Source organism: Rhagoletis pomonella, unplaced genomic scaffold (assembly GCF_013731165.1).
Source record: "Rhagoletis pomonella isolate Grant_MI unplaced genomic scaffold, Rhpom_1.0 Rhpom_scaffold_00003, whole genome shotgun sequence".
Lineage (NCBI taxonomy): Eukaryota > Metazoa > Arthropoda > Insecta > Diptera > Tephritidae > Rhagoletis > Rhagoletis pomonella.
Window position 1 is genome coordinate 37,184,841 of NW_023458557.1, and position 12,372 is coordinate 37,197,212.

The 12,372-nt window shown below is 32.7% G+C and overlaps 1 protein-coding gene across 1 annotated transcript in view; it reads right to left on the bottom strand.

The window, feature by feature from the left end:
• Window positions 1-12,372, bottom strand: part of LOC118735187 (neurogenic protein big brain) — a gene marked incomplete in the record, with an annotated part of 346,282 nt that overhangs the window by 323,777 nt on the left and 10,133 nt on the right. Inside the window, 1 exon segment of the mRNA XM_036464829.1 lies at window positions 5,520-5,686. Within this exon segment, the coding sequence (XP_036320722.1) occupies window positions 5,520-5,686 (167 nt within the window).

The window sequence follows — 12,372 nt, forward strand, 5'->3', positions numbered from 1 at the left end:
AAAAACAAAACGGATTTGATATGGTAATGACAGCGGTAAGTAATTGTGACTGCCTGCAACTAGGAAAGGCCGATCTCAGCTAAGTTATAAAAAAAAATAATTACAAGCTATTCATTACAGGTGAACCTTTCCAAGAAGTCACCAGGGAACTAAGCAGATCTGAGACCTTTATCGTCCGTGATTCCAATAGTTCAAATTATTATAAAAAAACGGGCTACCTTTTTAAAAAAGTAACAAGATTTTAATTCGGCTGGCAGCTACGACTTTCAAACAGAATTTTCGTCGAAATTTTCATTCCCAGAAAATCACATTTTATTTGCCATATCCACCTATTTACAACACGTTTTTCAAACCAGTCACAGAAGAAAGGACTACAAATGAATTACAACAAGTAAGAAAGTCTAAGTTCGGGCGGAGCCGAACATTAAATACCCGACGCAAGTATTAAATATATGTTTTCCACCTTTCCGAAAGCTACCGCTACATGATAAGCCGGCGTGTATAAATTTGAAGTAAACTAGCGTCCTTAAATTTCAAAATATTGAAATTTCAAGCATTTCTGAAATTTACCGTTATATGAAAAGTGGCCGTAATTTTAGTCCGATTTCAACAATTTTCAATGGTTTACTTTTATGTGGCGAGCACAATAACCATACCGGCTTTGGTACAAATTGCTAGAACGGTTAGCGAAATACATATACGTGATCATAAGTGGGCGGTGCCACGCCCATTTTCCAAAATTTTATCATAAACGTATTTCCTGGCAAAGAATTGTTGCAACCATCATTTTGAATAAATTAGCTTTAATATTTACTGATTTATCGAGGATTTCGTATTTCTCGAAATTACCGTTATATGGGATGTGGGCGTGGTTATTGTCCGATTTTAAAAATTTTCGGCCATTTGGTATGCTGTACCAGGGCCAACAACTGTGCCAAGTTTGGAATAAATTGATGCAACGGTTACCAAGATATACACATGTAACCATAAGTGGGCGTGGCTACGCCCATTTAAAAAAAAATGTTAATATTCTTATTTTTCGTCTAAAATTTATTATAAATATAAATTTTGAGTGAATTATCTTCAGTAGTTACTAAAATATCGTTTTTTTTGTATTTCTGAAAATTACCGTTATATGGGAGGTAGGCGTGGTTATTGTCCGATTTTGCCCATTTTCAATACCGTCCGTTCTACGCCCGAAAGAAGTACACGTACCAAGTTTCGTTACGATATCTTAATTTTTACTCGAGTTATTATGTGCACAGACGGACGGACAGACGGACGGACGGACGGACAGAAAGTCACCGCTTAATTTATGTATACATTTGTCTATATCTATCTCGATTCGTTTTGCCTGTTACAAACAACCGTTATGTGAACAAAGTTATAATACCCTTGTGCACAAGTGCGCTCGGGTATAAAAACTATAATCGAAAATCGCTGATGACGTTACAGGTTCTCCAAATTCTGAAACAGCCAAAAGAATGAGAATGAAGAATTCTATGGAAAATAACGGTGTTTAAACAACGATCTTTTCATGATGCTAGATTGTGCCGATGCAATTCTCAGGAAAGAGTTATTGGAGAGCATTTACAATTCTGTCAAGTTTCAAATTTTTCAAGTTATTCGCCTTGGGCGAGTAGTTATTTCGTGGCGCAGGTTTGATTTACGACACTTTAAGAAACAGGCTTTAACCCAATTCCAATTTTTAAATTCAAGTACTGAATTAAAAAAAAAACCATTATTTAAAATGAATTTTGCATTTTTTATTTACCTAAATCAAAATACTTGTCATCCGCATTCACATTCGCATCCGCGGATGTTAGCTTTTAAACATACGCATCCGCATTCGCATCCGCGGATGTCTAAAATTCCATATTCGCAACATCCCTACTCTAAATACACTTCAGATTTGTATTTAATGGTTCAAAATACATAAGAATTATGCTTGGTTTACAAAATACATGCCGGTAGGTTGGTGGTGTAATGCTGCGCTGTGACCACCAGCTTCAATGATAAAAAAAACGCTCAAAATAGCCTACCTGGGAAAACTAACAAATTACTTTTCTATATATGTATAATCCAGACTTTCAGAAAAATTTGGTTTCATCAACTCCCCAGCCGACTGTCGAGCAGTGTAATTAATCACAAGACAACCTCAAATTGTATAATGAAAGACTACCAGCACTAAGGTTAACATTAAGGTTAGTGGCATGAGCACCTTTGCTACAACTAGTATGTATATTGATGAGTTTTTAGCAGGGACCAGTGATGGAAAAGTAGGCACAATAGTGCCATTTTTGGCACTTTCATTCACAAGGGCACTTTTGGCACAATTCATTCAGTTTTGGCACAATCATAAATTGCAGAAGTTTAGCCAGTATATAACAAACAATCATATCGTCGTTTAAAGTACAAAAGCGAGTATCAACAAAATGCAAAACCGCGTATGTGAGGTTGCATAAATTAGAGAGTAAAAGCACTCATTTTTCAAAATGGTTCTCTTTTTACCTTCCTTTTATTAGCTCGGGATGTAACTATGTAATATTGATGCGCCTAAAAGATGCAGTGATTTCTATTCTCAAGTTACATACCTGATGACAGTACGAATGGCAATTATAATAGGGAGGTTTTAGTTTTTTAAACTACAATTTCTTCAATATTATTTATAAAGCAATCGCATTTTTGAGAGCTTCTGTCAGTTACGCGGTTTGCAGAATGACGATATATTGCTCATACATTCGAAAAGTGAAAATTAAAATCACTTAAAAAATTAAAATAAGGGCCATTATATAAAATTAATAAAAAATTTCCAATCTAAAGAATAGTCAAAACTGGTCAAAATGTCGCACTGCTATTATTTCGCACATACACTCAGAAAAAAGCATTTCCCTAAATCAAGAAAACAGTATCCTCATTTTTGAGTTACTGTTTTTTCCTTGATATTAGGAACAATTTACTCAATTTCAGAAATTTTTCCTTAATTTAAAAATAAGGCGTCATTAATTTGAAGAAGTAAATTTACTCAATATAAGTAATAATTTCCTTAAATAATTTTGAATTTTGTCAGTGCTGTTAAGACAAAGTTAATTGCTTTCCTGGCAATTGTCGGCTGTGGCGTCGCGTGAAGACTATTGCTTTAGATTCTGAGATCGCAGGTTCGAATTCGGTTGGGGGTGGTTAGAGTAAAGTAAGTAAATTATTTCAATTTAAATATAAATTACAAATTGTAAAATAATTTCATATATGGAGAAACCTAAATACTGAAATAACATAAAAAATAAATTAGATAATTTTTTTTAAATACAAAAAATTACAATTAAAAAATAAATAAAAATAAAACTTCCTGCTCTGAGACTCGAACTTTGCTTCTCTCGACTAGCACTCCAGAGCTTTGCCCTGTCGGCCATTGTCACTGTTTGAGCGCCGCGAGCAAAATTACATACTTATTCCTTTCACGGGTGGCAAGGAAATTTTTCCTAAAAATTAAGGAATTGTGTTTTCCTTAAACTGAGTCAAATCGTTTACTCATATTAAGGCAGCCATGTCATTGAAGCCATTTCAAGGTAATATTTCCTTAGAATAATATACTTCTTTCTTAGCATCAAGGAATTTTTTTCTGAGCGTAGGCAAGTATATGTGTAAACAGGTCCGAAGAGTTAAATTTAAGTGTTTTCCCCCTTCGTAATTTGAATATTGTGTTATTTTAATATGATTTTACTCTAATAATTCAATGAATTACATTAAAAATAGATACTATTTCTAAAAATACATATGTGGTTCTTAAGAGGTATTAAAATAAAGCAATTTCAATTTCGCGGCACTTTCATCTCCTTTTTGGCACTATTTTTGCCGTCCATTAGACACATTTTGGAATTCCATCCCTGCCATGGACCGTAACAGTTATAAGCGATATCGAAAAAATCATAATTTAATCCTTATGTTTTGATTTTTATCTTTTTCATCAAATTTAAGAATTATTTCATGAGTTCTATGTTTACTCGCAAAATAATACTTACTTGTTGAATTTTATTTTTCTTTCAATAAATAACACTTATGAAATGAGTTTTATTTTTCGTTCAGAAATAAAACTTACGCGTTGAGTTTTATTTTTATGTTGTAAAATAAAACTCACCTTGTAAGCATTATTTATCGTACAATAAAAATTATTTCGTAGGTTTTACTTAAAAATCACTGACCTTATGGCGTTTTCTTTTCTCGAAAATAATGTCACCTTCTTATATGGCAACATTTTCAGAGCGCCACATTTTAAAGAAAGAGCACGCAATATGCATGTAAAGATGCTGAGAAACGAACACGAAAACTTGACAGCCCTAGCGCAGGGCAGAATAAATGCAACATTAGTTCGAGAAAAGAAAACGCTATTAGTTTTCAGGTCAAAGTTATAACACCGCGTAAGTTTTATTTCTGAACGAAATTAAACTAACTAACTATTAAAACTTCATAAGTTTTATATAGTGAAAAAAACCAAAGTAATATTAAGAACCAAGTAATATTCTAAAAGACGATCATTTTCACTACACCACATATTTCTTGTGCAACTTGTAAATGAAAAATAATAGAAAATTTATTTTTTTGCCTTGGTTGTTCTGCTAAGTAAAGTCATGTTTATATTTTAAAATACGTATGGGAGTCATGAAGGTATGAAAACTATTTTGTTTAAATCACAAAATTTCATGAAGTAATTAACTATATAGATAAGATTTTTAATTCGTGTTTAAATCTTAAATCAAAATAAAAATTTTAGGAAAAAATCACTTCTATTAGTTCTTAAAAACACGGAGTTTGTTTTTCAATTTCGATGGAAGACTGTCTTTGAAATAGGGCTGAAATTCTGCCGACATTATTTTTTTGTAACCGACAACGAAATTTTAATATCGGACCGCAAGAAAAAAACATTCGTTTTATTTGACACAGTCTAGTACATATGATTACATGTAGACTGCCCCAAAAAAACCAAAGTTGTTTTTTCTAATGCATACCCCCTCATTTTATTGGTTTTGTCTTAAAAACTAACAAAATAAAATTGTATTCGATTCGTACCGCGGCAAAGTTATCAGAATAACCTTTGTGCAGTTCGCGTGTTTTATTAACTTCCTCATTTTACTTCTATAATACCGCGGTATTTTTATACTCCCTACAGTGTTAGGGCATAATATTTAGTAAATCTGCGTTTTTAGTTTTTTTACCAGGTAGTCAAGACTTTTTCCAAAGGACTATAAATTATAAAATGTTTCCCAAAGTTTACACAAAATATGGATATAATGGGTGTAGGTCCCTACCCTTTGTGTAACAACATCAAGGCGTACGCCTCAAATCGGAGGAGAAGCTCGGCCAAACAATAACACATTGTGTAAGCGCCAATCTATTATTATCATTAATCCAATAGAAAATTTGTTTTAAATCTATGGGCCATTTTTCTCAAAGCTAAATTTTAGAAATTTTATTTTATATATTTAGCGACTGGATGGATTATGATAAAAAAGGTTTCGACCTACCCGATATGTGGCTAAAGCACTGTGTTACTGTTGCCATTGCCAGTCCAGAAGCCAAAGCGGTTGCGAGGAGAACTGATGAAACGCTGGCACCTACACCGGCGCCAGCTGCCGCCCCACAAACGATGAACACATAAAAGAAGGATGCCAGACATTCGCTGATTATTGATCTGTGAGAGAGAAAGAGACACGGAAAAAATGAGATAGAAATTTCAGTCAGTACAATATGCATATGACTGTATTTGTTAAAGTGAAAAAAATGGCTATTAAGTCAAATTGCAAATTTATTTGCCACATATAAGCAAGCATGCACATCTCCATCTTTACAGCTTACAAAATAAAGCCTAATAATGGCTGCGTTTCTTTATACATTCCGGATAATCCCATTTCACAGCCGGAATAAACAGAATGCGTTTGAAATATACGTCAACATATCATCAGGAACGTTCTAAAGAATAAATAAACAAAAAAGTTTATTCCAAACATTCAGAATGAATAAAGAAATGCAGTCAATGTGTATGTTCCCCCACAGCTCAGCTAAGACTGAACGGATTTTGTTCCGGTTTTTTTTTGCAAAAAATTTTTTGAACCCTCCTCTCCAACGTACACTACTTTTAAATATATTTTGTTTTATAGGGGCGTGACAATAAAGCAGCGTTTGCATTGTTCAACTTTTGCGTTCAACTCAACGCAGGGTTCCACGAAAAAAAAAATTTGAATGCCTAAAAATATCAAAATATAAAAAATATATCAAAAAATAAAACATATATCAAAATATTAACCATAAAAAACGTTTGCATTGTTCAACGTTGCATTCAACTTTTGGTTGAACGGCCTTTCAACTAATCGCTTTCAACAAAGTTGGTCGTCAGCCAATATCACTGTGATAGTTTTTTTCAAACATTTTCAAAGACATGGCCGGAGAAGACGGTTTCATCCAATTTCGGGTATGGGGAATCGAACTGCATCATTAGTTTTTTTAAGTTTTCTGCACGGCTTCATACAACTTTTTATTTTGAAAATTTTTCCTCAAATGGAAATTTGTCAGGTGTTGTACCCTATTTTATATGTAGTTTCTAACTTTTATATGGTTGGCTTTGTCGGCAAAATTTCTTTGACAAAGTTGTTTAGAACGTCTCAGGCCTTAACTTTCATGAATATACCAGAAAGAGTATTTTCTATCAACCCTCTCATGCCCGATGTTGCATATACGCAACATTGTGTTTCCGAGCCTCTAACTCCCGTTATTTTCAAGTTATTGTTTTGAATTTTCTTTTAAATTATAGCTTACTGTGGTGAGAAAGCAAACAGCAAGTTGTTTGGCAGTCAGCTGTACACGCTTTCAGTCGGTAGCTATATTTGTGAGCGGGAAGTTGAAAAATTGATTTTGCGAAAAAACGGTGTTCTAAAAAAGTTGAAAAAAATTATAAAAATAATTATTTCATCCTGAAACCAACATTACTACATAAACATAGAAAGGTAAGAGAGTATTTAGAAAAAAACCCTACATGAAAATATTATTTAGTTTGTCTGTAATAATTTTGTTATTTTCGTGTTGCGTATATGCAACATTTGTCTATTGTGGTAATTTTCGAAAAATATAATTTATTTCAGTATACACTTTCTAAGATGCGCCCAAAAGGTCTGACTCAAGCTGAGATTGATAGAATTGCCAACTTTGATTGGGATGATTCGGCTGACGATGAAATTGAAGAAGAAGAAGATCAAAATATGGAGGAAATTATAGAGGAAACATTGAAAAATTTAGATAACAGAGATGAAAATGTGGAAGTTGGTTTGATTGACCAAATTATTGGAAGCAAAGATGTTGAAGATGTTGAAGATTTGAATGAAAATGAAATCGTTGCACAGGAGGTAATGGAAAAAATTGATTTCAATAGTTTGAAGTGGAGTAGTGCTGAGTTTATGGAATGTGAGACCACCTGGAAAAGTAAATTATGCAGCAATGCGGTGAAAAAACCCATAGAATATTTTAGTACTTTCTTTACGGATGAACTGTGGCTGAAAATATGTGAGGAAACGAATTTTTATGCCATGCAATCAAAGGGAATACAATTGAAATGCACTGTGCCTGAAATGAAAAGGTTTGTTGGCATACTTCTTTATCTTGCTGTTGCGAAAATACCAACCTATCGAATGGCGTGGGCGTCCAATTTCAAATTAGCGGCCGTTGGAAATGCATTGGCAAGAAACAGATTTGATAAAATAAAACATTTTTTCCATTTGAATGATAATTTTAAACAGCCTCAGAAAGGAACGCCTAACTATGACAAGTTGTACACAGTTCGGCCTATGTTGGACATCATAAAAAAACAATTCAATGATATTTCACAGGAAGAATACCAAAGTATAGATGAGCAAATGATTGCATATAAAGGTAACTTATTATTTGTGAACATATGTAATACGTTTCTGAATAAAATTCTTTTTTAGGTCAACATAGTTTGAAGCAGTATCTGCCATTGAAGCCCCACAAGTGGGGTTTCAAAATGTTTACGAGAGCTGGTGTGTCCGGGATTATATATGATTTGAGTCTGTACATTGGAGAAGGAACGTGCAAGACTTATGGCCTGGGAATATCATCAGATATCGTGCTATTTTTATCATCCAATATGCCAGTAAACCAAAATTTCAAACTGTTTTTTGACAATTGGTTTTCTTCAATAAGCCGTTGGTACAATTCGAAGCAACCGATTGAAAAAATTGTGATCTAAGCAGTGAGAAAATCCTTCAAAAGCGAGGACGTGGATCAAGCGATTTCAAATATGAAGCAACGCACAACTTGATTGCTTGCCGTTGGTATGATAATAAGAGCGTACAACTGGTTTCAAATTATGTAGGTAAGAATCCCATGACTGAATGCAACAGATGGTGCCGCAAAGAGAAGAAATTTATAACTATACCTCGTCCAGGTATGGTTGAATGTTACAACAAACACATGGGAGGGGTTGATCTTGCAGACATGCTGCTTGAATTGTACAAAATCAACCACCGCTCAAATAAATGGTACATGCGCATAGTATACTGGTGCATAAATTCGAGTTTAGTAAACAGTTGGTTGTTGTACCGCAGAGACATTGCACATACAGACGGCGAATCAAAGTAAATGCCGGTTATAAATTTTCAATTGGATGTTGCTGCCGAACTTTTGAACGCAAGTCAAACTACAGCTGTCGCCAAAAAGAGAGGTCGTCCATCATCACTCCTTTTGACAATGAATTCAGGAACTGCACCATCTTCCTCAGCATCACCAGCTCCATCATCACCAGCTGATTCTACAGGCTCTGAATCAAATTCCTATAAAAGAGCTTATGTTGAAGACCCACCAAAATCACTACGACTTGATGGTTATAATCATTGGCCGGAATGGGGAACAAGCTGTAAATGCAGCAAATCTAATGTGCACTTGTGTTCCAATCCCCAAAAAAACTGTTTCGTGTCTTATCATACATAAAATATAAATAAACGGCATTTGTAAAAGAAATAAACTTGTTTTTAAATATATACCACCATTGCCCAATGTTGCATATACGCAACATCCTGTAGCTCTTGAACCAGGACACCTAGGACCTTGAAATTTTGAACAGTTAATATTGATGTCAACCCTATCTTATATATCTACTCAAAAAAATTTTAGCCCCGCCCATTTTAATTCGGGCATGAGAGGGTTAAGATTTTGAAATAGTGAGATGCGAGAAATAAAGCGAATATCTCATTAATAAAAAAAAGAACTTTTGATTTATATTAATTTAAATATTGATAGCGATAAAGCATATGATACTTTCAAAGAAATATATTTTTTTATAGAGGAAATGCATAAGAAAGAAAAAAGATGTACACCTAAAAAGTATTTTCACTTTTTCTTAAAAAAATACTATATACATATGTATATTTGGAGTCTAATATATTTTTTGAAAAAGTACTATAAATTGCTTACAAAATGTTAGTAACCCTAGGTTTTTGGGATCGCTGAAAACGAATATGACCAAAAAAATATTTTCAACTGACCATTTTCCCGCTATCACCCTCTTACAACCACCCCTGGGGATTAAAATTTCATTTTTCATGCAAAGTTGAGATGTATGTGTATTCCTATGTTTTTTCAACCGTTGAAACCGTAAATGACTATAAAACAAGTAATTTTTAAGCAAAAAACTGGTTGACGTGGTCCAAAGTTATGCGGTAACATATATTATATCTATATTAATAAAAATGTTGTATTCGTATGGCACGGTCGTCAAAACTCGAGAACGGCTGAACCGATGTGAATAATTTTTTTTTTGTATTGTTCGGTATAATACCAGAACCAATGATATCGCAAAAAATTGGAGGGTTGCCACCTATTTGAAAATTTATAAACCCAATTATATTGATAAAATAAATAAATTATTACAATATGGGTATCAAATTAAAGGGTTTTAAGAAGGATAACTGCAGGAAATATTTTTGACGAGGGTTGCCACCTATTTGGAAATTTTAACTCAGACAAATTGATAAAATAAATGTGGGTGTAAAACTAAAGAGTTTTAAGAAGGCGTACAGCCGAAAATATGTTTGAACAGTGTTGCCACCTGTTTCAAAATTTAATTACAGTACATCGATAAAATAAATGAAATATTATATTATGGGTATCAAATTAAAGAGGTTTAAGAAAAATATCTGTTGGAAATATTTTGGAGAAGGGTTGCCACCAATTTTTAAATTTTAACTCAGTTAAATTGATAAAGTAAATGAAATATTGCTATGTGGATATCAAACTAAAGAATTTTAAGAAGGCTTACAGTCGAAAATATTTTAAAGGAGGGTTGCCACCTGTTAAAAAATTAAGCGCAATTTTATTGATAAACTAAACGATATATTACAAGAAAGATATTAAATTCAAGAGGTTTAAGAAAGATAGCTGCTGGAAATATTTTTGAGTAAAGTTGCCACATCTTTGAAAATTTAAACTCAGTTATTTTGATAAAATAAATGAAATACGGTAATTTGGGTATCAAACATAAGATTTTTAAGAAGGCTTACAGCCGAAAATATGCCTGAGGAGGGTTGCCACCTGTTTGAAAATTTAACTCAATATAATTGAAATAGGTATCAAGTTAAAGAGGTTGAGGAAAGAAAACTTTAGGAAATACTTTTGTGCAGGATTGCCACCTATTTGAAAACTTTAACTCAGTTATATTGATTAAACAAATGAAATATTGCAATGTGGGTAGCGAACTAAAGAGTTTTTAAAAGTCCTACAGTAGAAAGTTTCTTTGAAGAGGGTTGCCACCTGTTTGAAAATTTATTTCAATTAAATTGGTAAAATAAATTAAATGTTACAATATCGGTACCACACTATAGGCATTTAAAACTCTTGATTTAGAAATCTATATTTATATATATAAAAATGTTGTGTTCCTTTGTCACGGTCATCGAAACTCGAGAACCGCTGAACTGATTTGAATAATTTTTTTTTGTATTGTTCGGTATCATAGCAGGATCATTTATATTACAAAAATAAATAAATGAAGTATTTCAATATTAAGGTTTACGGCCGAAAATATATTTGAAAATATGTTTGAAAATTTAACTAAATTTACATAATTGGTAAAATAAATGACTTATTAAAATATAGGTATTAAATTAAGGAAGTTTAAGATAGATGACTGTTGGAAATATTTTTGAGAGTTGCACCTTTTCGAAAATTTTAACTCGAAAGCTTAGTATGTTGCACCAATGTATTTTCAATATAAAGCGATAAAATAAATAAACCAACGAAAAACTAGTCCCTTGTCAAATATGTTTGATTTATTATTATTTTTTTATGGATATGTAAAAATGTAGAGCGGGTACGGACGATGTGTGGTGGCTGACGGCCGTTCCTGGTTGAATACGGGAAAATAAGTACCCGCGCTCTTTTAAATACAATTGAGTTCAACCTCAAAGCAGTAAAACTGTTTGGAGGGGAAGTTAAAAAATAGTTAATTTGGCGGGAAAATTTATGACAGTTTCTAATAAATAAATGTGTACATTAGAGTGGTCCAAAAAAATAAAGTCGCAGTTTTAATGCCGGCACACCCTATCGAAAAAAATATACCCCTATTTTTTTATTTTGAAATCAAAAAATATTTAGGGAGTGCTCAAAGCGTCCAAAGTTTTCCATGTATTTTATATGGAGAAAAAACAATTTTTCGTAGAAATGGTATAAAACTCTTGAAAATCAATATTTTTCGACCGGAAAACTATGGTTCTCTTCAGGAGACTAATATCCAATTGTTTATTTAACCATTTTTTATGATTAAAGATTTTTTATTGGTCCTATTGGTCCTGGAGGACCTATAAAATATAGTTACCATGAAAAATTGTTAAAGAAACAATTGAGTATTATTACTGAGAATCTCCTGAAGATTAGTAAAGTTTTCCGATCGAAAAATATTGATTTTCAAGAATTCTACACTATTTCTACGAAAAGATGTTTTTTCTCCATATAAAATACATGGAAAACTTTGAGCGCTTTGAGCACTACCTAAATTATTTTTTATTTCAAAATAAAAAATATGGATATATTTTTTTCGGTATATAACAATCCTAGGGGGTGGCGGCATTAAAAATCCGACCTTATTTTTTTACATGCATTTTTGAACCACTTTAGTGTACATTTATGCGTACATATGTACCTATATTATTAAGCATTAGGGTGGACCGTTTTGGATTGATTAAATAAATGAAATATTGCAATGTGGGTATCAAATTAAAGAGTTTTAAGAAGACTTACAATCGAAAATATGTTTGAGGAACAATATGGGTGCCAAACGAAAGGTATTTGAAAAATCTTGATTTGGAAATATTTTTT